The following is a 26,822-nucleotide window of genomic DNA, read 5'->3' as shown; positions in this document are numbered from 1 at the left end:
AGGGTGGCACCCAGTGCCACAGCCTTCAGGGGGCCTGAATCCCTGTGGTGCCCACTTGGCTCTGAGTCCTGGGATGCTGGGCCCCAGTGCCTCCAGCCTGAGACTAAAGGGTGCTACCAGATAGCAAGATGGGAGAGGAGAGAGTCCCGGCTGGGAGACAGGAGCCTCAGTTATGTGTAGATTTTTAAACTAGGGGTAAAGTAACCTGATTTCCTTGAGTCCCACTTCTACCTTTTAAAACTTTTTTGAGCCAGGTGTGGTGGCACACGCCTGTAATCCCAGCACTGGGGAGGCTGAGGCAGGAGGGTCACCTCAAGTTCAAGGCCAGCCTGGGCTACATAGTGAGTTCAGGCCCAGCCTGAACTACAAAGGGAGACCCTGCCTCAAAAAAACCAAAAAAAAAAAAAGTTTTTATGATTCTGGGTAGCAAACCCAGGACCCTGCAAGGTAGGCAAGTGCTCTGCCCCTGGCTTTTTGTAAATGTTTTTAGTGTCAGTGTGTTGCTAAGTTGCCTAGGCTGGCCTGAACTTTCCCAAGCAGCTGGAATAACAGGTATGCGGCACCACATCTGCCTCACTTTACTCTCCCCCCCCCCTTTTTTTACAGTACAGGAGACTGAACCCAGAGCCTTGACATGCTAGGCAAGGGCTCTACCATGGAGCTATGTCTCCAGCACTTTTATCATCCTCAAAGTTTGCTCTGTTAGAAAGTTGACAGTGCTGTAGGCTCGCTAATAAGGTAACATGGTGCTGGGGTACAGCTCAGTGGTAGAGCACTTGCCTAGCACATGCAAAGCCCTGGGATCAATCCCCACTCCTGCATAAATAAATAAATAAATACATAGCTATATGTAATGATACTTAGTAAGGTAACAGAGATAAAAAGTTCATTGTTCTCAGCCTGCAGGAGAAATGGTGATGATATAAGATGGAAAGCCTTCCCTAGAAGCTGGGCAAGGCTCCACAACCTGCAGTCTCAGCACTCTGGGAGGCTGAGGCGGGAGGACTGAAAGTTCAAGCCCAACCTGGGTAACTTAGTGAGACCCTGACTCAAAATTAAAAATTTAAAAAAGGGCTGGGGAGATAGTTGAGTGCAAAGACCTTGAGTTCAATCCCTAGTACTGCCAAAAAAAGGAGTCTTCCCTGGCAGGTTCACTTATGAATTTATAGGAAGATAATACCTACTGAACATTTGATCATGTATGTGTATCAAGTTATGCACATTTATATATATATATATATATATATATATATATATATATATATCTTTTTTTTTTGGTACCGGGGATTGAACTCAGGACCTTGTGCTTGCGAGGCAAGCGGCAGAACCACTGAGCTAAATCCCTGGCCCTGCACATTTATATTTTACATATTACATAGTTGAATGTTTTAATGCCATTTCTTCTTTTTCATTGTTTATTGGTACATTTTAAGTATGTAACACAGTTACAGTCAGCATTGGGATCTCGTACCTTTACACAATATATCTTGGTTCTTATTTTTTTCCCTATCCCCCTGTCCTCCGTTCGCTCCCTTCACCCTTCCCTATTACAATTTAATGCCATTTCTAAGGTTTTGTTTTTTGTTTTTAAATGAAAGGAGTCAAACCAGGGATGGCAACGCACACCTGTAATCCCAGCACTTGGAAGGCTGAGACAGGATTGCCACAAGTTCAAGGCCAGCCTGGGATACATAGTGAGTTCAAGGCCTGAGTTACAGAGCAAGACCCTGACTTAAAAAATAAAGAGTCTCCAGCTCTATGTATCAGTGAACTCACCTGTGTGCTCAATATCTGGCTCACGCTAAGAGCAGAGCCAGCTGCTCACATCCCTATTCTCCCACTGCAACCACCCTGCCCGCTAGGTGACTTGTGTCTGGACTGTCGCCTTGGAGTTGCCGCTTCTGGGCTTCACAGCTGTGGAAGCTGTGTGAGGTTCATCTTCCGTGGGTAGTACCAGTCCTCACTGCGACCCAGAACTGACCTTCAGGTGGGTTAGAAGCACGGTTCATCCATTCTGGCTCCGCAGCTGATGGGCATTTGGGGCACTTTCCAATTTTTGGCTATTGTTAACAGTGCTGCTACGACTCCTCCAGGAGCAGGGTTCCGGTGACTATCTGCACCGTTTCTGTGGAGCTGCGGGGTCAGCGCGAACGCATCGGCGTCACTTTGGTAGGCACTGTCAGATGCCCCGAGGACTGTGCAGCTCACACGCGCGCTAGCAGGCTGCGGGAATTCTGACACCGCCGTCAGTGCGGCCGGGGAGTTTCGTGTTGTCTCCTCGAGTCTCGCCCAGTGCTGGGGATGAACCCGGGCGCGCGGATGGACGCGGCCTGCACTCCGAGGCCGCCGGGGGCAGTGCCACGCCGCGGGCGCAGGGGAGACTGCTTTCTTTCTGACTTTTAGAAAAAGCCAAAATTCCAGATGTTAGATTTTTGGCAGCTGCTCGTGTTTCTGGAACACTCCCCCTGGCCACACCTCCCACGGAGGAGGCGCCCGCGTGGACCGAGCGCAGTCGCCCGGATCCTTGCTGCTCCGCATCGGGGAGAGAGACCGTTAGGCAGCCGCACTGTCCAAGCCTTGGAGGTTGTGAGACTTCTAACGGGTGAAGCCCACGCACGTGGGTCTCAAGCGCTCGGGGGGCGCCCGGGGACGGCGGCCGCCGGGGTTTACGCGCGCTAGGGGCTGGGCGCAGAGGCAAGCCCCGCCCTCCCACAAGCCACGCCCCTCCCGCCACGCGCCCCCCTCCTCCCCCCGTGCGCAGGCGCCCCTCGCGGGCGGGAAGGCGGGAGCGGGCGGCAGCGGCCGGAGACGGAGCCCGAGACGGCGGCGAGAGCGGCGGAGCGAGCGGCGGAGCTGGGCGCGGGCGGCGATGGCGATGGCGACGCGGGGCTCATGAGGCGGCGGCCGGCGGGGCGGGCGGAGGCCCGGCGGAGGAGGCGACCCCGGGAGACCCCGCCGCCGGGTGAGGGGCGCCGGAATGAGGGGTCGGCGGGGCCGGGGCAGGGGCTCGGGCGGGAGCGACGCCCCAGGCCCCGCGGCGCCGCGTCGTCCAGCGGAGGGAGGGGGCGGCCTTTGTCCGCTGCTCCGTGCGCCGGAGCCGGGAGCTGCGCGCCGGAACGGCCGCCGCTTTGTCCCGGGCCACGGGGACAGGCGTGGACGCTGCTGTTCCGTGGGGCCCGGGCCGGCGAGGACCCGCGATCGCCGCCCGCCGAGGGGTCCGGACCTGGACGCCTGTGCCGCGCGCGCCCGGGCCCTCGGGTGGAACCGCTCCGGAGCCGCGATGTGCCCGCGAAGGCGCTCGGATTCCCGCGGAGCGGAAAGCGGAGTCGGGGAGTCCCACAGAGGGGCCACAGACCCTCCCGCCCCGGCCCGGCCCTGCTCGGACGCGCGGGTCCTTGCGGGCTTGGCAGAGGTTCTGCCAGCAGCCTGCCGACCCGCCCCGGGTCCGCACGAGCGCCGCGAGCCGGGCGTTTGAGAAGACCGGAGCGCGCCCGATTCCCAGCGCGGGTGTCCTGGCTCGGCCTGGCCCGCGGGCGCACCCCCGAGGCCCCAGCACCCTGCCCGGGAGCCAGGACTCAGACTTCGGGGTGTGCAACCTGGGCGTCGTTTCCCCGGGGCCTCCCGACTCTGTGAAGCGGGAGCAGAGGACCCCGAACTTTTCTATTTCGTTCCGGAAAATAGACGGCTTTAGCCTGTAGATCAGATTATTTAAGAACATCACAGAATTCTAACACAGCGATCGTAAATTAAGGGCTGTTAGCCTTTGTTGGTTAACGTTTTTATAAATCAGCCGAAAGGAGGGAATGCGGGGCTCGGCTTTTCATTCGCCCTTCTCTCCCAGCTGCAGGCTCGCTGTAGCCGCAGTGATTGGATCTGGTATGCAAGAAGTAATAAAACCCAGAGCGGCGCTCTGAATAAATACAGAGCGTTTGCCCGACGAATTCAGTGCTCAGTGATGTGTTCCGAGGAACTTGCTTTACTTGAAGTTCACATTTCAGAATTAAGGAGGGTGTGTGTTTCGGGAAATCTGGATAGTTAAGTGCAGGTAGGGGTATAATTATTTAATTTTGCACTCAGCAGGATCCTGTTGAGAATATTGATAAAAATTTGATTGAGGAGCTGGGTGGTGTAGTGCACGCCGGTGATCCTGGCATTTTCGAGGATGAGGCAGGAGGATCACGGGGAGTTCGAGGCCACCCTGGGCTGCACAGTGATTTCAGGGTCAGCCTGAATTACATAGCAAGATTCTCCATCAAAAAAAAAAAAAAAAAAAAGAATAAAGAAATAAATAATAAAGCTGAATGTAGCTTGGTATGAAGGGTCTAGGTTCAGTACCCAATAGGTTCAGTCCCCAATACACAAAACAGAACAGTTCTGAACAGTTACTGTTTAGCTAAATATTAGCAGTTGTTTTTAGACATGCTCTTTACAGCTCATGAGTTTAACTTGAGGAAAATAAGGACGTATGTAAAATGGATTGTTTGGGGCGGGGGATTTAGCTCAGTGGTGCGGCCACCTGCCTCAAAAGCAAAAAGTCCTGAGTGCGACCCCTGGTCCCGCCCCCCCAAAGGATTGTTTATCTTAAGAATGAATGACCAGCAGTCGGTGTGGCTTACATGCCGCAGTATGTTACTGAGTTTTCCAGAGAGTGCAGTTGACTGATGAAATTTGCTGGCAGATTTGTCTTTTAGACCTGTGGAATATGTTATCCAAAGGATTTTCCTAAAACTGGGCGAGATGATATTTGTATAGATGGCATTTTGCTTTTAAGAAATAAAGTTTCTGAGGAATGTATGAGTAGAGCTCAGAGTTGAAGTGTTTTTTGAGGCTGTACTGCTTAACACAATTTGAGCAGATATATTGCCAGATATTCTAGTGCAGCTGATGTGGTGGTGCACACCTGTAATCCCAGCACTCTGGGAGGCTGAGGCAGGAGGATCAAAAGTTCAAGCCCAGCCTGGACAATTTAGCAATTTATCAAGACCCTGTATCAAAATAAATTTTTTTTTTTTTTTTTGCTACCAGGGATTGAGCTCAGGTCCTTGTGCTTGCGAGGCAGGCAGCGGAACCACTGAGCTAAATCCCTGGGCCCAAAATAAAATATTTAAAATAGGGCTGAGAATGAAGTTCAGTGTAAAAGCCTCTGGGTTCAATACCCAGTACCACACTCAGGTGCGTACGTGCCACACACACCCCCAAAAAACAAAGGGAAGAAATAAATGTTCTGTCACCCATTCATTCAGCAAACCTTTCTGGAGCTGGAGAGAAGACCTAGGGCCCCTGTCATGCTGGACACAGACTTGGCTGAAACACACCCTCGCCTCAGCCCCAGTGAATGTTTGTTTTTTCTCATCAATTACTTATACATCTGGCACTGAGCTAGAGGCAGCAAAAGTCAACACTACGTTTTTTTCTCAAAATACTTTCTTTCAGTACTAGTGCTTGAATTTAGGACCTGTGCACTAAGCCACACCCATAGCCCTTTAACTTTTTTGAGCAGGGTCTTGCTCAGGCACGGGGTTGTGCCCAGGGCTTGAGGTCCCCTTCCTTTGGCTCCTAGATAGTCACACCAGTTCTCATCTGTGTCTGGGTAGGACTTCTCAGTTTTGACTAAGTGTACTGCTACTTACCGAATGAGTAGTGATGCCCCATTGGGAAATGCTCAGAGTAGAACAGGGCTGTGCTTTAGGGAGCCCCTTTAACCCATCATGCCCATCCCAAGTCGCTGTTTATTTAGGTTCAAAGCTTTTCACCCTCAAATGCTGTCTTCTGTTGGGTTCTGATTTCCTCTCCTGCTCTGACTACTCCCGGAGATCTCCACTGGATCTCTGTCTTAGTCTTCCTCTCTGCCCACTCCAGACTTACTGTTCTGTGCTCCCAGTTACCATGCATATTTTGAAAACTCTTAAATTTTTATCTGTAACCCAGACAGACCCCCTGCTGAGATTTTGCTTACTGGTTCGGTACCTCAGATACTCAGAGGTAACTTAAATTGAGCTTTTAAGTGAATTTGACTGTGGTTTCATGTACTGTTTCATGAAGTGGCTCTATCAACTGTTGATTGAGGTCTGTGACCTTTTCTTTTTGTGGGTTTTGTTTTGTTTTGAGACAGGGTCTTGCTATGTAATTCAGGCTGACCTTAAATTCACTATGTAGCCCAGGCTGGCCTCAAACTCACAGCAATCCTCCTGCCTCAGCCTCCTGAATGCGGGGCTTACAGGCATGTGCCAGTGAACCCAGCAGACCTTTTCTTTTGAAGACAGTCTTGTTGTGTAGCCCAGGGTGGCTTTGGACTTGCCTCCCCAAAGCTAGGATGAAGTCAGGCCTTTTATTTTTTGAGGTCAGAGTTCCCACTCTGCCCATCCTAGTTCCTGAGACTGCAGTGGGTTTTTTGATGGTTTCTGCATTTTTTTGTTTTGTTTGCTATGCAGAAATCAAACCCAGGGCCTCACCCCAGGCGAATGCTCTGCTGGTGAGCTGCATCCTCAGCCCTGTTTTTTAATATTTTTTTCTTTTTACCTTTTATGGTACTAGGGATTCGACTGGGGTTTGCTCTGAGTTGCAGCTCCATCTCTTTTTTTTTTGAGAATAGGGTCTTGCTGAATTCCCAGGCTATGGTTGAACTTGTGACCTTGCTGTCTTGGGCCTCCCAAGTAGCTGGGAGGTTGGTCCAAGGAGCTTGCCCTCCCAAGGAGCACCAGCATACCTGGCTCCTCATGCAGCTTTTTGTTTTGTTTTGCTTTTTGGTACTGGGGATGGAACTCAAGTCCTTGTGGTGTGGGAAAGGCAGTGGAATCACTGAGCTAAATCCCAGGCCCCTCATTCAGCTTTTATTAAAAAAGAAAAACATGGGCCGGGGATTTAGCTCAGTGGTTCTGTCACCTGCCTCACAAGCGCAAGGTCCTGAGTTCAAGCCCCAGTACCAAAAAAGAAAAACAGGGCCGGGGATTTAGCTCAGTGGTTTCACCGCCTGCTGCGCAAGCACAAGGACCCTAGTCCAATCCCCAGTACCAAAAAAAAAAGAAGAAAAACAAAGCTATAGCTGGCACCTGGTACATACCTGTAATCCCAGCAGTCAGGGAGGGGAGGCAGGAAATTGAAAGTTCGAGACCAGCCTAGGCAAGTTAGTGACTTAGTGAGACCCTCTCAGAATTTAAAAAATAATAATAATGGGGGCGGGGCTAGAGATATAGCTTAGTGCAAAGGCTATGGGTTCAATTCTCAGTACTGCAAAAAAGGAAAAAAACCAAAAGCTATGCAGGGTACATGCCTGTAATCCTAGCTGTACAGAAGGCTAAGGCAGGAGGATTGTATGTTCAAAGCCAGCCTAAGGAAATTAGCAAGACCCTGTCTCAAAATAAGAAATTTTAAAAAGGGCTGAGAATATAAACTCAATGGTTGAGCAAACCCTTGGCTTCAGTTCACAGCACCCCTGAGTAAAACACCATATTTGTGAGGACGTAATAATGCTGTAGTGAGTCCCACCTTGCAGCTGAAGTAAATGTTACCCTCACAGTCGAGATCCTGTCCTCTGGCTGAGGTCATCCTCTTCCATGGAACTCAGGAGCTTGCACTTGCGAGGCATGTGGAGGCACCACCGAGCTATGTCCCTGGCCCAAATGTGAATTAGTACCTTTAAAAAAACTAATTGATTAAGTTTTTTGAATTAGTACCTTTTTTTCCCCCCTTCGTTACCAGAGATCGAACTCAGGACCTGGTGCCACTGAGCTAAATCCCTGGCCCCTAGCCCCTTTTTACTGGTGATAATCACCAGCTCGATTTTTCTTTTTTTCTTTCTTTTTCTTTTTTTCTGTACCGGGGATGAATTCAGGACCTGGTGCTTTCAAGGGAGACACAGTGCCATTGAGCTAAATCCCTGGCCCCCTATTGTTTTTCTATTTCTGTATCTTTTTGGTGTATATGTATGTGTCTCTAATGTATACTCACTCATCTACTCTTTTCAGGGCAGCTAGCATTGTCTTTTTTTTTTTTTTTTTTTTGGTACCGGGGATTGAACTCGGGTCCTTGCCCTTGAGCAGCAGGCGGTGAAACCACTGAGCTAAATCTCTGGCCCTAGAATTGTCTTTTTTTGTTTATTTTCCTATTTCTCTTCGTTTGGTAGTGGGGATTAACTCAGGGCCTTTGAACTGAGCTACATTCTGTTCTTAGCCCTTTTCATTTTTATTTGAGGCAGGATCTTGCTAAGTTGCCTCAGGAGGCTGAGGCAGGAGGCTCTCCAAGAATTGGAGGCCAGCCTGGGCTATACAGTGAGTTCAAGGCTGGCCTGAACAGTGAAATCCTGTCTCAAAAAAAAAAAAAAAAATTCTGTGTGATGTAGCCACAGGGATATTTTTAGCACATACCGTAGCTAATTCCTTGGCCTGCAAGCCAGGTCCTTATTCTTCCCAGCCTCCTGAAGTAGCATTTCTGTGGAAATCCTTCTGCTCTTTTATGCTAGTTTAGAGACCCCTCAAATATACTCTTCTTATAGCCGGCACTTCTCTTTTATGGGGTGCGTCACCATTTTTATTTTATTGCCGTACCGTGGATTGAACCAAGGGGCTGCTGAGCTACATCCCTGGCCCTTTGTCTCTTTTGTTCAGAAAGCTCTCACGAGGCCCGGGGATGTAGCTCAGAGGTGCCGCCTGCCTCACAAGCGCAAGGTCCTGAGCTTGATCCCTGGTACCAAAAAAGAAAAAGAAAGAAAGCTCTCACAAAATCACCCTGTGTTGGCCTTACACTTGAGACCCTCCTGCCTCTGTCTCTCCAGTAGCTGGGATCACAGGGTGCACCAGTGAGCCTGGCTAGGGTGTATTACAGTTGTAGTTATGTGTGTGATCCCTGTTTCAGCATTTGACTGTGCAGGAGCGGCACCGTCTCCAAGCCCGGGTGCATAGTTCACTCAGCCATGGACAGTTCTTCGCATGCCCACCGGGTTCTTCAGAGCTGTTGGCACAGTGACGTTGATGGTGAAGCTTTCATCCTTCTCCTGGAAGCCTCCTTCCTGTCACGTGTGGATCGGGGGCTGGGTCGGAGGCAGATACTCACGCGAGCATGAGTCCTGCAGCCTGCTCTCCTGCAGCGCCGTATAGAGCCCACACAGTGATTGATGGTGGTGGGGAAGTCCGCACAGCCTCGGGGCCTGAGTGGTGAGATGCCTTTCGCCAAGTGGGGGATTGGACCCAGGGCCTTGAACTTGCCAGGCAAGGGCTCTACCACTGAGCTACAGCCCCAGCCCCTGGTTTCTGAGTAGGCAGTGTGTCGTGTAGTGCGAGATCTTGAAGGTGTAAGAGGGTCGATAGCAGGGCACATCTGTAACCAGCACTCCAGCAAGAGGCTCGTACGTCCGGGGCCTGCGAGGCCAGCGGGGGCTGTCTCCAGAAGGACACATGGTAGAAGGGCGAGTGAGCTGCTCCTTGCGCTCTTCTCACGCAGCCACCCTTCTTTGGTCTAACAGGTGCTGTAGTTGCTCTGTCCTTCTTTGTGTGAACCCAGAGATTTACCCAGCTCCTGGCTGCCTTTGTTTGCCCCTGTTACTGAGGCAGCCGCAGGGAAGGTTCTCCTGCTTGGGAAGCAGTGCCACCTGGCTTTGCTGGGCCTCCAGGGCTCTGCAGGAGAAGCGTTGCCTCCTACCTGGCGCACAGCCTTTCTGTCCACCTTTGGGGCTCTGCTAGCCCAGGGTCAGTGACTTCCGGTGGGACAGATGAAAGCGGGTATACGGTGCAGTTTTAGTTTGTCAGCCTCAATTACATAGGAGGCTAAATATCTTTTCATATTTATTATACTTCATGTAAGGGGCTGGGGTGTGGCTTGGTGCTTGAGGTGTTGGTTTTTTTAATTTTTGGTACCAGGGATCGAACTCTGGTCCTTGCGCTTGCACAGCAGGCAGCAAAACCACTGAGCTAAATCCCTGGCCCCTTGAGGTGTTTTTTGGTAAAAAGAAACAAACAAGTTTTTTGCTGTACTGGAAACCACACCCAGGGTTGCTCTACCACTAAGCTTTGTCCCAACACCCTCCCTCTCCGCTGCCCCCTGTTTTTGGAGACAGGGTCTTGTTAACTGGTCAAACTGACCTCAACTCACAACCCTCCTGCCTCAGTCTCCTAAGGGCTGGGATTACAGGTGTGTGCTAGCACCCTGGCTGAATGGTAGGGTTCTTGCCTAGCACCCTGAGGCCCTGGGTTTGATCCCCAGTACCCCAAACAAAACAAAAGGCCCATTTCTATTTCTCTTCCTTGGACTGGGCTTTTTGTTGGTTTGTTTTGTTTTGTATCATTTTTGTGACAGGGTCTTGCTTCCTGGAACTTGCTGTCGCTGTCGTCATTGTGTGTGTGTGTGTGTGTTCCGTCAGTCCTGGGAATGCTGGGCACAGGTGTACAGCACCTCAGTGGTTGGAACTGCAGGTAGAACTTGCTCCACAGTAGTGGTTCTGTTTCTGCTGTAACTGGGGCAGAAGTGTTTTGCCTGTGATTTCCGCTACTTTTAGGAGGCAGGAAGACAGTGTGAGGCCAGCCTTGGCTCTTGGAGAGGTAGAGGCTTCCAAGTATAAAGCCAGAGACTGTCTCAGAACACACACCACACGAGTGCTAGCATCCTCTGATGTGTGTCTTTTTTTTTTTTTTTTTTGGTTGCTGAGAATTGAACCTAGCGCCTCACACACACTTAAAAAGTGCTCTTCTTCCGAGCCACATTTTCAGCCCATTATTAGGTTCTTTCAAATAAGTGGTTTCAGTAAATGGTTTTGGGACAGGATGTCATTGTTCAGTTGACCAGCCTGGCCCTGAATCTGTGATCATATCTCCCCTCCCTGCCCCCCCCCCAGCCTCCTGGGCAGCTGGGATACAAGCTGTGCCCCACGTGTGGGGCTTGAGGCACAGATTAAAGGCTGCCCCCTGGGCTCACTCTCCCACATTTTACTCTGGAATGCAATTTTACATAAGTTCTGTCTCAGGCCCCTGTAACCAGGGTATACTAAGTACACCAAAGCCTGAGATTGTTTCATAATGTAATAACGAGGCGTGGGTGTTGCATTTCTGCTCTCCCATGATTCCTTCCTTAATTAGTTCTTTAAGAATATGTGCAAATTTTATGAAGTTTGGACCCTAACCTACTCTTAAAATTTCTCAGAGGGCTTTTGTTGCAAGCAAACCTTGCTGTGTGTTTATTGTAAGAAACACTGATGGCAGAAGAAGAGTGATGGGTGGGAAGCTGGTCTTAGTGCCGGTGAGTTCCACTAAGATTAGCGAGCAGCAGTACCAGAGGTGGAGACGGCGCCTTGAAGTACCACACCTCTGGAAAGCTGCTGACGGAGCACTGACCCGTGTGCCCGAGGATAGCAAGTCTGCTTGCAGGTACTAGTGGAAGGGCACACACACTCACCAGAAGACATAGAATGTTCAGAGAATTGCTTGTGATCATTCCAAACTGGACACTGCTCAGATGCCATCAGCAGGGCGGTTACCTGAGATCACACAATGGCAGTGCGGTAAAGAGAGTGGACAGGCCAAGTGTTCTTCATGCTTACAACACAAGGGTCTATTCTGTGTTATTCCTTTTATGTAAGGATCAGAACCATTAAACCAGTCCTTCTGTTCATTTTTTGAGACAGATCTTGATGTGCACCCCAGGCTAGCCTCAAACTTATGATCTCCCTGCCTTTTTGTTTGTTTGCTTAAGACAGTCTTGCTGTGCTAGCCTAGGTGGCCTCAAATTTGCAGTGGTCCTGCCTTGGCCACCCAAGCAAGTACTGGGACATAGCAGTGCCATTACACCAGTCTCAAGCCAGCAGCTCTGAGCAGGAGGGAGATAGTCCTTCTACTCGAGGAGCGCTTGGTAATGTCGGATGGTATTTTGGGCTATCACACCTGGAACAGGCCAGGCATGCTCAGAACATTCTGTAGCAGTGGGGGAACCTAGGGCATGCGTGCTGCAGCCGGCTGCTTGTATCACTGGAGGCTCCAAGACGTGCAGCGTAGCTGCTCTGTAGGCTTTGGGACACCCCATACCCGACAGAACCCGCAGCCTCGGTGTGATTTTGTGGTCAGTCAGGCTGGCCTCTGCAGGTGCCTCTGCACTGGATAGTTTCGGACGTCGCCATTCTGTGTAGTTGGTTATTTTTAGCAGTACTGGGGAGTAAGCCCAGAGTGGACAGTAGTGTTTTCAGAAACAGCTTTACTGAGATACATCTGAGATACCATACAGCTCACCCATTTGAAGTGTCTGACGTAATGTTTTCAGTGTATCTACAGGCTATGAGCCATCACCAAATTAATTTTAGAATATTTTATAGTCCTTATTCTCTCCCAGCCTGGGCGGGTTCTACTTGTGCTGTAATTATGTACCTGGATAGTTATTTATTTATTTTTGTGGCCCTGGGGCATGAACCCTGGGCTTCCATCCTAGCTCTTTTTTTATTTTTTATTTTGAGACAGGCTGGGCTTGAACTTGTATTCCTCCTGCCCCATCTCCCAGAGAGCTGGGGTGACAGGTGTGTCACCACACCTGGCTCATTTGACTTTGTCCTCGTAATTTTGAATTTTGTATATATAATTGTAGACATTTGAATTTTGTGTTCTCTGTTCTAAAAAAATTGTAATGGTTATATATTTTATAATGGGGTTATATCATAAATTATGTGAGATTCTTTTTTTTTTTTGGTACTGGAGATTGAACTCAGGACCTGTCGCTTATGAGGCAGGCAGGTGTGGGGCCACTGAGCTACATCCTTGGCCCCAGGCCGTTCTTTTTTGAGACAGGGTCTCACTGTGTAGCCCAGGTGACTTTGAATTCCCATGTAACCCTGACTGGCCTTGCACTCCTGCCTCAGCCTCCCCGAGAGCTGGGATTATAGGTGTGTGCCACTGTGCCCAGCTAAGCTCTCCATGAAGACAGCCGAGATTTCAGCCTCAGAAAGCTGCCTGGCCACGCCCACAGCACTGCCTGACGGTGCTCTGTGGGACTTAGCATCATAAACATGGTAGAACTGGAAATGCATACTTACTTTTGCCTCAGATGTGTTCATTTCCCTCACTGGGCATTGCTCAGAGCCCTTGGCTGAATGGGACGTGTGTCCGACACCATCGTCCTGTGTGAAGCCAGAGCCGCTTCTGCAATGCCATGCATGCCCGCCTTATCCCGGGTGCCCACGCTCCTTCCTCAAGCTGGTTCTTGGATGCTCTGCAGCCCCAGGAGCGTGGCGTGCTGCCAGAGCAGATCGGCACTTCAGCCCACAATGCTGCGTTTTCTTTCCTTGTTGGTTGACTGGGCCAAGATCTGAAGCTACTCTCTTCCCGGGAGGCTTTATAATTTGATTCACAATAAATTATGTTTTGTGCTTTCCAAATATTGTCCATCATCAGGAGCTCTTTGAAAATAAATTGTTTTCTTGTTTATAAACACATTGATTACTGTTTGTAGTTAGCTGAGGAGGCTTTTGCTTAGGAATTGTCACCAGCTAGTTATTAAACATCTATTATCGCTCATGTGGAATTAACTGCCACTTAAAACGTTCCAGTGAAGCCGAACTTCATTGCGAACCCTGCACTGCCTTCCTGTCTGCCCGGAGAGCTGCCCCCCAGGCTTGGGTCACTGGATGAGTCTGGCTGCCTCTCGGAGCCAGGATACCCAGAAGGCGAATCCTCACTGTGGAATTCCACTGTCAGTGTTGGAACTCTGGAGAGCATTCCCACTGCAGATGTTTGGGTGACTGTTTGGGAAATGTCTCTCTGAAAATGTGACATCTTGTTTTTGTTTAATTTTGCTGCTGTTACTTTGCTTCCTTCCTTCCTGTCCCCAGAGTGCTGAATTCCAAACAGGTTTTCAGTTGTTCTGTGTATTTTACTGTGCCAGGATAATTTTATCAAATGGTAATACAAGGGACCTGAGAAACCGTCTTTTTTTTTTTTTTTTTTTTTTTTTTTTTGGTACCGGGGATCAAACTCGGGACCTTGTGTTTGCAAGGCAGGCGCCAGAACCACTGAGCTAAATCCCCAGCCCCAAAAGAAATTTATGGGTTTTTCTGTTTGTTTTTTTTTGGTACTGGGGATTGAACGCAGGTCCTTGCGCTTGGGCAGCAGGCGATGAAACCACTGAGCTAAATCCCTGGCCTGAGAAACCATCTTATTTGATGGTCTCCATTTATTTCACAAATGAAAAATATGGAGAGAAATCATTTTTGAAGTGCCTGGATCACCTTCCAGAGTTAGTCTCTTGGCTAGGAGTACTTGTTCTGTTTCACAAAATTTAAGGCTCAGAATCACTGTTCTACAAAATTAATTTTAGTTCATCCTGGATTTTGGTTTTGTTTAGACAAGAAATTAAGATTTTAAAATATAGGCTGGTTTATTAATGGGTTTTGGGTCTCACTTTTTAACTAGGAGATTAAAATTTGGCTACAATCATTTATATTTATTTGTTGTATTGACAAAACATTTAGAACATCACTACTTTAAAATTGTTTCCTGATTTTTATACTTTATGAGCATTAAAAATTGATAGGAAGATTCTGAAAAGATGGCAGAGCAGGAAGAGAAGCCGAGTCTGCCCGGATCGTCCTGGAGTGGGGCTGTGGTCAACTTCAGCTTCACCCGGCAGCTGCCCGCCTCCCACTCTGCCCTTGGTGGCTGTGGGCTCTGCAGTCGGCTGCTCTGCCCTGGGACACGGGGCTCCATCCCTCGGGTGGACTCACTTCCAGGGACTTTTTCCTCCCTGCCCTTTGCTTTCTCTTTTCTGCCCACTTGGGAGCCAGAGATTATATACTAGGACCTTCAAAGACCCCAAACAAACAAGCAAGCAAGCAGCAAACCCTGGGGGAGGGTAAGAATCTGACTTCCAGAGTAACCCTGTATTAGATTCAGTTGTCCATGTATTTTTGTTTGTTTTAGCAGTACTAGGAGCTGAACCCAGGCCCTTCACACTGAGCTATATCTGCAGCGTGTTCTTTAAATTTTGAGACAGTCTTTCTAAGTTACCCATGGTGGGCTCAAACTAGCAACCCTCCTGCCTCAGCCTCCCAGAGTGCTAGGATTGATTACAGGCATGTACCACCATCAGTAACAACAACAAAAATCACAAAGCATACAGAGAAACAGGAGTAGAGCCTATTCCAAGGGAATAAATGGCCAGGTGTGTTGGTGCATGCTTGTAATCAGGAGACTGAAGCAGGAGGATCAGCTGTGAGTTCAAGGTCAATCTGGGCTACATAGGGAGACCCTGTCTCAAAAAACCAAAAACAACAAAAGAAACAACCCAGAGGGGAGAAATGTCCACAGACTGTCCCTGAAAAAGGGTGGCAGGAGATCTACCAGACAAGGACTTGGAAATAGCGATTTTAAAGATGCTCAAGAATGAAAGCAAGGTGTGAAGAAAGTGATGTTGGAACGACATGGAAATAGAGATAGAAAACTCAACTTCTAGCTGAAAAATCCTGAGGCTGGGAAAGACAATGACTGAAATGAAAACACTCCGGGAATCAGAGGCAGATTCGTGCAGGCAGGAGAGTGAACCGGAAGGCGGATGTGGGAACCCGCCCAGGCCTGAGGAGTGGAAGGAAAAACTGACCTGGGCACCGTGGCGGGAGGGCCAGGAAGTGTTTGAAGGAGTGATGGCTGAGACGCCAAACTCGGATGCCCAGAGGCCCCGGGACACACAGTGGCCTCGTCTTCCTCACAGACCTGTTTAGGGGAGCTGGGGACCCAGTTTGAGATTCCCACGCAGCAGGAACCTCGGTGGGTGGGGTGGAGCGTGTCCTCCGCCCTGGGGGCCCAGAAGGCGGGGCCGTGCGTCCAAGGCGTAGGGAGGAAAGCAGTCCCCCGAGATCCACGGGACTGTCCTGTGGAGTCCAGGCGCCCTGCCGCCGTGCCCAGGGGAGTGTCCAGAGGGAGGTGGAAGGGACACTGTGTGTGAACGAGGAGCTCCCTGAAGTGAGGATTTCAGTAAAGACAAGGAAAGCCAGGTGTGGAGGCACACGCCTGTAGTCCCAGCACTCCGGGAGGCTGAGGTAAGAGGATCTGAAGTATGAGTTTCAGTGTGAATGGGGGTGTAGCTCAGTGTGAAGGCCTTGGGTTCAATTTCCAGTACCTTTAAAGAAAAGAAAAGAACAGCAGATCCGGCATTAGTCGAGCTTGCCGGCTCACATCTGTATTCCAACACTTGGGAGTCGGAGGCAGGAGGGTTGCATGTTTAACTGTCTCCGAATTTTAAGGAATTTTAAATGGGCTGAGAATGTCCCTGAGTGAAAGAGCACCCAGGTTTAACTCCCAATGCCACACATTTAAATAAACAAAACCAAGTATCACAGCAGTGGCTTGTAGTACTACCTTTCGGTTTCTACATAATTTTAAGAGACCCTGCCCCCTTCCTGTGCTGGGATTGAACCCAGGACCTTTGTACTGGGCTACATCCCCCACCCTTTTTGATTTTCAGACAGCCTTGCTGAGTCTCAGGCTCGACTCAAAATTGCAGTCCTCCTGCCTCAGCCTCCCAGAGTGCTGAGATTATAGGCGTGCACCACCATGCCTGGCTAATCTTTTTTTTTTTTAAGACTAAATTTCATTGAGATATAATTGACTACTGTACTGCACATATTTAAAGTTTACTGCTTGGTGAGTTTTGATCCATATACACCCGTACCACACTCAGGAGTGTGAACATACTCATCTAGCCAAAAAGTTGCCTCGTGGCTCTGGGAGTTGAGCCCAAGGCCTTTGCACTGTGCTACACTTGCAGCCAGTTTATTTTTAGACAGGGTTTTGCCAAGATGCCTTGGCTGAGTTCAAATTTTCAATCCTGCCTCAGCCTCCCGGGTGCTAGTGTTACGGATGTGCATGGCTTTATTTTCATTGTTATTTTTTCAGGGCTGGGGGTGTGACCCACGGCCTGGTGCCAGTTAGGCCAGTGCCCACCACCCTGTGTGTTCCCTCCCCCTGCTCCCAACCCTGGGTCCATCAGCCATGACTGCTGAGCCGTGCTCACCGAGGACTGGCCTGCTCTCCTCCCTGAGGCGCATCGTCCATTGGTGCTTTGGTGCCGGCCCTGTCTCCCTGACCGCAGTCGGTTCTGTTGTCGCTCTGCTGGAAGCATCTGTGTGGGCTCCAGACATGGCTGTGGCGAGGACACTCCTGCACACTCCTGCAAGCCTGGACAGTTGTGACCTCTGAGCAAGTCCCAGGAGCGCTGGGGGCAGGGCTCAGGTGGGCTCACGCAGACGGCAGCTGTGCTGTCCTGCAGCCGTGCCCATGTCTGCAGCCAGCACTGCACCACACCCTCCTCTCCCAGGGCCTCAGCCTGGGCCCCACTTGTGACGGGCACTTGTTCCCGTGTGTTGTCTCTGTGTGTGGTTCCCGTGTGTTGTCCCCCACGTGTTATTCCCATGTGTTGTTCCCATGTGTTGTTTCCTGTGTGTTGATTTCTGTGTATTGTTTCCCGTGTGTTGTTCCCCGTGTGTTGTTTCCCGTGTGTTCTGTTTCCTGCGTGTTGTTCCCTGTGTTTTCATGCCTCTCTCTCCTTGGCCTCTGATTATACAGGATGCAGAATCCTAGAGTCTTTCTGGCAGTGTTGGGGATCAAACCCAAGGCCTCGCTCATGCTAGCAAGTGCCCTACCACAGAGCTGCAGCCCAGCCTGGTTCTGGGTTTCCCCCCAGGACTTTAGTTAGTTTTTCCAGGATTTTTGAGGTGATGTCCCACTCTTTCCTGGCTTGTGCTGTTCCTCGTGAGAATGTGCTTGTTTATCTGAAGTTTCTCTTCTGTGTTTATGTATTCATTCTTTACTATTAATTTTAAGCAGTTTGGTTATGATATGCTATGGTGTTCCTTTCTTCCTCTTTCTTGTCCTTGGATTTTAAATTTTTCTTGCTTGTGTGTGTTTATAGTTTAATGCAATTCGGGAAATTTGGGCTGTCATTTCTTCAGACTATTTTCCTGCCTACTCCCTTTCCTGGGTTGCCAATTACACATATATTAGGCCTCTTAGTCATTTTACAGTTCACTGATACCCTTTTCTTTCTAGTTTTTTTGTTTTTGTTTTTTGTCCACATTTTATTCTGAGTAGTTTCCATTGCAGCATTTTCAAGTTTAAAGTCTTAGGCAGTATCTAAGCCTAGATGTGATTTACATCTCTAAAAGTTTGTTGTTTTTTTTTTTTTTGGTACCAGGGATCGAACTCGGGTCCTTGCACTACGTCTCTAAAAGTTTAATTCTAGTCTTTAAAAATATTTCCCTGTCTCTATTATGTTTATGTTTCATTTTCTTTTTTGCAGTAGTGGGGATTTAACTCAGCACCTGGAGCATGCTTGGCAAGCATTGTACCACTGAGCTGCACCCTCAGCCCTTTATTTTAAATTTTATTGTGATATTGGGTCTTGCTAGTTTTCCCAGGCTGGTCTCCAGTTTGAGAGACTCCTGCCTCAGCCTCCCAAGTACCTGGGATTAGAGGAATGCACCACCACACCCAACTGTGTGTTAGCTTCTTTTACTGTTATTGGTTACTCTTTTCCCCACAGAAAGAGAATGAAATACTCCTTATACCTGCCACCTACAGAGGACCAAATACTCAGGTTAGCTCCTGCCCTGGGCTGTTTTGTGGTCCAGAACACAAGCCCTGGGACGCTCAGGAGTAGGGAGAGGGTGCTGTGGCTCTTGCAGCGCTCACAGGAGCCAGGCTCCCAGTTCCGCTTTCTTAGGCCGGCAGCCTGGCCAGCAGCAGGTGCAGTGGGGCGGCTGCTGCAGAGCTCAAGAAGGCTGCGGGCCTCCGCCAGCTCCGCTCACCCGGAGAGGGCTGTGTTAGGGTCGTTGCCCAGGCATCGCTACTGGAAGGTCCTCACTGGGTGGGGGTGCTGAGGCCCAGCTCTAGCTGTCCAGCAGGAGAAAGGAGGGAGGGAGGAAAAGACCTCAGCGTCTGTGTGCAAGGGGTGGAAGGGTGAGTTCTTCGACAGACAGTTGGGTTTTCTTGACTGTGGCCTGCTAGAAACAGTGAGTTTCAGGCCTTGGGGAAATGCTTTGCACTAGGCTTGGGAGGTCCTGAGCCTGCGGCGAGTCTGGGAGTGAAGCATCATGGGGCTCCGTGTTCTGCGGCCGGCCTGCAGTGGGCGCGGTGGGCACACCTGTGAGCCCACACTCCGGAGACTTAGGCAGGAGGAGGGAAGTTCGAGCCCAGCCTGGGCAGTTCAGCAGTTAGGAGACTGGACTCAAAAACGAGCTGGGGCCCGGGGATTTAGCTCAGTGGTTTTGACGCCTGCTGCGCAAGCGCAAGGACCCAAGTTCGATCCCTGGTACCAAAAATCCAAGCTGGGTCTGTCACTCAGTGCCAGGGCCCTAGGTTCAATCCTAGCACCTCCATAAACTGTGCGGGGCATCATTTATTTCCGCTTTTGTGAGCTTTGTGACTTGTGGGATGTTTGTGTCAGATTCGTTACTGTAAATTTCGATGCTTACATGCTAAGTAGATGCCTGCACTTTGTTTTTCGTCACTGAAGACTGAACCCCGGGCATTCACACTGAGCTTCCTCCCCAGCCCTTTTAATCTCTTTCTTTTAGTACTGGGGATCAAACTCGGAACCTTGCGCTTTCGAGGCAGGCAGTGGAACCACTGAGCTAAATCCCTGGGCCCCCTCCCCTCCAGCCCTTTTTTATTGTTTTGAGACAAGGTCTCACTAAGTTTCCTGGGCTCAAACTTGCAACACTCCCGCCTCAGCTGCTCAGAGAGGTATGTACCATTACACCTGCTTCTTTTCGGTATTTAAAAAATAATAAAAGCTGTATTAAATTACTATGGACACAACACTCATGGACTCTTTTTCCGGTACTGGAGATTGAATCCAGGGCCTTCACATTGAGCTATTTCCAGCCCTTTCCATTTTTTAAATTTTGAGGTCGGAGCTTTCACTAAGTTGGCTTGAACTTGTAGTCCTCCTGTCTCAGCCTCCCAGATTGCTGCCTCACCCAGCTGGGGACTGTTTTGAATAATGAACAGAGTTGGGGACCTCAATGCAATTCAGAGCGAGGCTTCATTCCAAGCCTGTTTATTTGTTCAGCAGATTTTTTTTTTGGTACCGGGGATCCAACTTGGGACTTTGCGCTTGCGAGGCAGGCAGTGGAACCACTGAGCTACATCCCCAGCCCTCCAAGCCTGTTTATTTGGAATCACAGTAGGTCACAGGTGTTTTCCTTCCGACTGTGCGGTCGGTCGGTCTGTCGGTCTGTAAGTAAATCACCTCCCTTGGAGCTCATGTCCGCCAGGCCAGCTGTGGGCTGAGCTCAGCGGCCGGCTCTGGCACAGCTTCCAACTGGGGACCCTGCTGCGGCCCCTCACATCACAGTGGCATGTCCCCTTCAGGTCCCCTGAATGCAGTGACTTCAAAGCCTGAGTGTCACCGCCACACAGCTTCCCCTCACGCCACTGGGAAGGGGGCAGTGGCATCGTTGCCACTCCTGAGCAACCCCTGTGACACAGAAAGCTTGGCTTCTTCCTGGTGGCTGACTTCTCCGTGGGAGGATGCTTGTGACCACTCTGTTCTCTTCCCTTGCAGAGGGAGTCTGGGAAAGCTGTGAGGGAAGCTGCACGTCTCTGAGGAGCTGGGTGACGGGCGCTCTGGGTAGCAGGTAAGAGCACGTCAGCCTGGCCTGCAGCCCACAGCACAGGGCCACAAGGGGGCTCATGCATGTGCTGGGACAGGGTCTCACTGTGCACCCCAGACTGGCCTCAAACTTGGGCAGTTCTCCTGCCTCAGCCTTCTGAGTGCCTGGCTTTCGCAGACATCTTACGGAGTTGGCTCTAACCTGGATTCTGGACGTAGATCTGCAAATCCCAGAATAAACCCTAAAAAGGCTGTTTTCTTGGGTGCGGTGGCACAGCCCTGCAGTCCCAGCTACCAGGGAGGTGGAGGCAGTGGGGTCCCAAGTTTAAGGCTGTCCGGCAGCTTAATGGCCCTGTCTCAAAGGGTTGGGGATGGAGCCCAGCCCCAGTGCTTGCCTGGTGTGTGGGAGCTGGAGTTCAGTCCGCCGACCTGCAGAAAAGAAATCCCAAATGCTGTTTTTATTTTTTGGTGCCGGAGATTGAACTCAGGACCTCTTGCTTGCCAGGCAGGCGCTGAGCCACTGAGCCAAATCCCCGGGCCCTCCAAATGCTGTTTTAAATGGATTGGCTGTGGATTAGCTTGACTCTCCACAGTTCAGTTAGTGAACGTCCCATCTCCACCCCAGGTGGAACGCAGGCACAGTTAGGGAAGTAATGTTTGCTCCAGGTGCATTCACTGTGGGCTTCTAGAAGCCAGAGTCTCTGTCTGTGCAGCTCAGCTGTGGTCTCCCCGCGCCTGCTCTGCTGTTTAGTCCTGGGCTGCTGCCGAGGCGCTGTCTCTAGTACCTGTGACCGGCGCCAGTGCTCCAGAGCTCGAGCGTCCTAGGAAGCTCCCTCTCCGCAGAGCCACCCTGGCCTCCGTGTGCCCGGGGAGGTCCCGCGGGGCTGGGACCAGACCGCCAGGACTGTGCCTTGTTTTCTTCTCTCTCAATGAGGTGATGTTACGCATTGAAGCCAGGTACTGTACCTGAGCAGTGCTCCCAGTAATGAGACGGCCATGATTTTGCTTTTCAAGCCGGCAAAGACGTGAAAGCCAGCCAGGCTCCTAGGCCCCGAGAGCCGAGGCCAGCGTTGGTGGGTGGAGGACTTGTGCTTTGGAGGTGGTGGGTGAGGTCCCTCCTGAGCCTTGAGAGTAACTGCCGGCAGGCAGGGGCTGCTGAAGTGTCACTCTTGGCTCTGACTGGGTTCAGATTCAATACTGCTTGGGGCTGCAGTGCTGCTCAGTGCTGGGTACAAGCTTAGCATGTGGGAGGCTCTGTCCCTGGCACCAAAAATAAAAGGGGTTTCAGTGTTTGCTGATGAATTCCCACCTTCCTCAGGGCACAGTGGTCTGTCCGCCATGAGCTGGAGCTTCCTGACCCGCCTGCTGGAGGAGATCCACCACCACTCCACCTTCGTCGGGAAGATCTGGCTCAGCGTGCTGATCGTCTTCCGAATTGTCCTGACTGCGGTGGGCGGGGAGTCCATCTACTATGACGAGCAGAGCAAGTTCGTGTGCAACACGGAGCAGCCGGGCTGCGAGAACGTGTGCTACGACGCCTTTGCGCCGCTGTCACACGTGCGCTTCTGGGTGTTCCAGATCATCCTAGTGGCCACGCCCTCCGTGATGTACCTGGGCTACGCCATCCACAAGATCGCCAAGATGGAGCATGGCCAGGCCGGCAAGGCAGCGGCTCGGGGCAAGCCCTACCCCATGCGCTGGAAACAGCACCGAGCTCTGGAGGAGACAGAAGAGGACCATGAGGAGGACCCCATGATGTACCCCGAGATGGAGCTGGAAAGTGAGAAGGAGAACAAAGAGCAGAGCCAGCCAAAGCCCAAGCATGATGGCCGGCGGCAGATCCGGGAAGACGGGCTCATGAAGGTCTATGTGCTGCAGCTGCTGGCCAGGACGGTGTTCGAGGTGGGCTTCCTGATAGGGCAGTACTTCCTGTACGGCTTCCAGGTGCACCCATTCTACGTGTGCAGCCGGCTGCCGTGCCCCCATAAGATCGACTGCTTCATTTCTAGACCCACCGAGAAGACCATCTTCCTTCTGATCATGTATGGCGTCACGGGCCTCTGTCTGCTGCTCAACATCTGGGAGCTGCTTCACCTGGGCTTCGGGACCATCCGGGACTCCCTGAACAGCAAGCAGAGGGAACTGGATGAGCCGGGTGCTTATAATTATCCATTCACTTGGAACACGCCATCCGCACCCCCTGGCTACAGCATCGCTGTCAAGCCGGATCAGGTCCAGTACACCGAGCTGTCCAATGCGAAGATCGCCTACCGGCAGAACAAGGCCAACACGGCCCAGGAGCAGCAGTACGGCAGCCGAGAGGAGCCGCTCCCGGCCGAGCTGGAGGCGCTACAGCGGGAGATCCGGCTGGCGCAGGAGCGCCTAGACCTCGCCATCCAGGCCTTCCACCAGCAGAGCCAGCCCCCGGCCGCCCGGGAGAAGAAGGCCCGAGCCAGCTCCAAGGCCGGCTCCAACAAGAGCAGCGCCAGCAGCAAGACGGGAGATGGGAAGACATCCGTCTGGATCTGACCGCCCTCGGCCTCCGGCCTGGCGGCCTGGCGGCCTGGCTGCCGTGCTGCGTGGGGAGGCTCAGCGCTCGGGGGGGGGGGGGGCAGCGTGGAAGAGGGTTGCGAGTTCCCCGGGCGGCAGGGCGACATCGCGGCTTCGGGTCCTGAGGGGAGAGAGATTTAAATCATTCTTGTGGAGCAGTTTTGTATGTACAGTATTATGGCACTTTTTTTTTTTTTTAACAAAACCTTTTGTATTTGTACATTGAACTACTGTAGTTATACTTTTTTATATTAAAAAAAAAATCCCTACAAGAAATGCCTGTTAGGCCAGTGTTACTACCCTGTTTAGCAAGCTGCACGCTAGCTTTAGAGTTTAACCGATGCTCACTTCTTCCAAGTGCCTGCTGTCCAGGCAGAGGCTTCAGGAGGCCAGGGGAGTTGGGCTGCTCTCCCTCCCGGGGAGCTGGCCCGTGTTCCTGACATCCGTGATGTTCACCAGCGTCAGAAGCACAGGGCTTCCCTGGAGGCCACACGCGCACACCCAAGTCCACTCAGTGGGGCTGGCCCGGGAGCTGCTTGGCCACTGTGACACCCACTGCCACCGCGGTGCCACCCGGCCCGTGTCCCCGGCCTTGTGGCCCCGAGGGCCTCTGCTCCGCCTGGGGCGCCTGACAGCTGCTGCTTCCTGTCGTCATTTTGAAGTGCCAGTCCCCATCATTCAGGGAGTTAGGACAGCACCCTTTGCAAAGGTTTCGTGTTTATCAGGTTGCAGTTTTTCCTCCTTACCACCCAATTTTTTTAACCTTCTAGTCATTCATATACTTACGTATTGTTTTTGTTTTTTCCTTTTGTATTTGTATTTTTTATTTTTTTTTCCTTTTGTATTTTTAAATGTTCACCTGGAAGAATCCCTCGGGGCTTTATTCTTTACTGTTCTGTGGTGCTGGGGAGTGAGCCCACGGCCTCTCACCAAGCTGCCTGGGGTGCCCCAACAAGCCCTCCCGCCTCAGCCTCTGAAAGTGGCTTTCTCAGGATCTTTAAAAATTTTATTTTGTTTTGTTTTGGGTTTTGGTACTGGGGATTGAACTTGGGACCTTGCTCTTTTGAGGCAGGCAGCAGAACCACTGAGCTAAATCCCCGGCCCAAGATTTTTAAATATTTTAAAAAGTAAACTCAAGTGAGATTGGGAAGTGTCAGAAAATGATAGACGAGGTATGGCCAAGAAATACGGTGAATGAGTTAGTTCTGTTGCTTTGTTTTGAATTTTACTGCAGTGAAGGACACATCGCCATTGCTTTCAGCTTAACACCCTGGCTCACTGAAGCAGATGGAGCCCCTTCCTGTCTGTTGCACTGTCCTGGCTGCCTCCATGTCCTCAGCTGATTTAAAACCCCTCCCTTGCGTCACTTTCACTTTGGGAGGACCCAGACGTCGCACGGTGTCCGACCTGGTTAATCGGGTAGATGAGGACTCTGATGTCTCCACGAGCTGCCTTCCTGCTGCATGCGCATGGCAGCGGCAGTCATGGTATTTTTGAGCACACCCTGTAAAGACCAGGAAAGAGGGCTCCGGAAATGGGCAAGAACAACAGGATGAGTGCATCGGAAGCAGGAGGAAGGACTTTGAATGTGTCTTACTGTGACACATTTTTAAAAAGTTTATCCATTGTATTTTTTAACCACACCTGGTGTATATCTTGGGTAATAACAGACAAGCAGTTTCCTCCAAACCCAGTGGGTAATGAAATGTAGCTAATTCAAGGAAACAGCAGAACCCTAACCCTGAGCGAGGTGGATGAGCTTTCCGTCTCCGCTGTAGCGCTTTCAGCAGACTTTGTAATTGAAGCACAGAAAATTTGCTTGCATTGACTGCCATTTACTGAGAGCCTGAGGGAGCGTGGTGCCCTCCTGCAGGGAGGCTGGGTTGTGAGCAAGATGCAGAGGGAGGAGCTGAGCAGAAATGGCCGGAAGCTCGGTGCCTGGCTTGACTCCCTGCTGGAGAGCACGGAGCTTGGCCGAGCCTGGCGGAGCAGCAGCCTCTGAGATAAGGTGCTTCTGTCCCCTCACGTGCACACACTTTCAGGCCTTTGTTATTCTCAGAGTAAAGCTTTGATCTGACAAGATTTTATCACTGCCTTCTTAGCACATTTCTTCCGGCTTTTGAACACAGGAGTCTTCCAAAGCCATTCTCCCTGCAGGACTGTTACGGATCTATGTTAAGAAAATGACCCTAGGGCCAGGGATTTAGCTCTGGTTTCCCCGCCTGCTGTGCAAGCACAAGGGCCGGCCCAGTTCGATCCTTGGTACCAAAAAAAAAAAAGAAAATGACCCTAAGGGCTGGAGATGTAGCTCAGCGGGCACTGTGCCTGCCTGGGAAGTGCAAGGCCCTGAGTTTGATCCCCAGTACCAAAAAAAACACAAAAAAGCAAAAAAGAAAATGACCCTAGCTTGGCATGATGGCACACTGCTGTGGTCCCAGCCACCTGGGAGGCTGAGGCAGGAGGATCGATCATTTAAATTCCAGACCAGCCTGGGCAACTTCACAAGAGCCTGTTTCAAAATAAAAAGGAATGAGGGCTGGGGATTTAGCTCAGTGGTGCCACTGCCTGCCTCGCAAGCATAAGGTCCTGATTTCTATCCCCGGTACCACACAAAAAAAGAATTACATATTTTTTAGGGCTGGGGATTTAGCTCAGTGGTTTCGCCGCTTGCTGTGCAAGCGCAAGGACCCGAGTTCGATCCCCAGTACCAAAAAAATAAAATAAAATCCGGGCTTGGAAATAAGAGAAAGTTCTACTCCGATGTCAAGTCTATGGAGATGAGAGCAGTAAGAGCCCTGCCCTTCAGGGCTGGGTTTCTGATCCGGCGGACAGCTCTGAAGCCTCGGCTCTTCCTCCGCAGAGGCTGTGCCTCACCAGCGCTGCGATGTGCGCGGGCCTCGGAGAGCAGCGCGTCGGGCTGGGCTGTGAGCAGCAGCTGCTGTGCTGCGTGTGCAGCCTGGAGCCGCCTGCTCGCGCCCGCGGTCACGCGTGGCTGGTTTTGTTCAGTGTGAGTCTCACAGGACGGCCAAATACACCTGAGAGTCCCGTTTGTGGTCTGCGTGCTTTCTCAGAACCTGAAAGCGCTGGACTCTGGGCTGCCGGGCAACGCCGCGGAGCCTTCTCCCAGCTCTTTCACGGCGCTCCAGCGCGCTTAATGCTTCCCGCGGAAAACCTGATCCGAGGTCGCGCGGGCTCCGCAGGGCGAGCTTGGCGGGAGCGGGCTGCGTGCGCGAGGAGCCGCCGCTAGAGGGCGCGCTCGGGCCCGGCTCCTCAGGTCGGCTCCTTCGGCCCGGGGTCCCCTGCGTGGGTGTTGGGTCGGGAGGTGCAGGCGGCCTCGGGAGGAGCTGGGAACACATCGGCCCCGGAGCCCCTGCCGGGGGGCGGGAAAACAGGGCAGTGTCACCAGGCCGCGTGGCCCCACAGCACAGCCCAGCTCCGCCTGTCAGCGGCAGCAGCCGTATTTGGTAAAGAGCTTGCGAGCGGGTGGAAGCCCTGATGGTAGTGCAGTGGTTGTCCGGGTTTGCGGTCAGAGGGCGGCCGGCCCGGGAGGGAGGTTCCGCGCAGGCGCAGGCCTAGCCTGAGCGCTCGCCAGCCCGTCAGCCGCTGCTGCGCTGCTCGCCGCCGGGAGCCCTGCTGCTGTCTGCGTCTGCGCGGGGGCCGCGTGCGGCTCGCCGGGTCGGGCCGGGGCCCGTGCATGCTGC

General features: G+C 51.6%; 1 protein-coding gene across 3 annotated transcripts; it reads left to right on the top strand.

Annotated features, from left to right (window-relative positions):
- Window positions 1-2,804: 2,804 nt before the first annotated feature.
- Gjc1 (gap junction protein gamma 1) lies at window positions 2,805-23,374 on the top strand. Of its 3 annotated transcripts, none has more exons than XM_004859195.3 (3): window positions 2,805-2,962; window positions 20,524-20,596; window positions 21,890-23,374. In XM_004859195.3, the coding sequence occupies exon 3, from the start codon at window positions 21,910-21,912 to the stop codon at window positions 23,098-23,100; it is 1,191 nt and encodes a 396-aa protein (XP_004859252.1). In that variant the 5' UTR covers window positions 2,805-2,962; window positions 20,524-20,596; window positions 21,890-21,909; the 3' UTR covers window positions 23,101-23,374. The 3 variants fall into 3 exon arrangements, with proteins under 3 accessions (XP_004859252.1, XP_021095902.1, XP_021095903.1); XM_021240243.2 differs by lacking the exon at window positions 2,805-2,962 and adding an exon at window positions 15,818-15,997; XM_021240244.2 differs by lacking the exon at window positions 2,805-2,962 and having other exon boundaries at window positions 20,464-20,596; window positions 21,890-23,205.
- Window positions 23,375-26,822: the final 3,448 nt, after the last annotated feature.

The sequence above is a fragment of the Heterocephalus glaber genome, unplaced genomic scaffold (assembly GCF_053883595.1).
Source record: "Heterocephalus glaber isolate CG9 unplaced genomic scaffold, H.glaber_assembly_v1.0 deba00001773, whole genome shotgun sequence".
In the NCBI taxonomy this organism is placed as follows: Eukaryota; Metazoa; Chordata; class Mammalia; order Rodentia; family Bathyergidae; genus Heterocephalus; species Heterocephalus glaber.
This window is presented reverse-complemented; position numbering and strand designations above follow the sequence as displayed.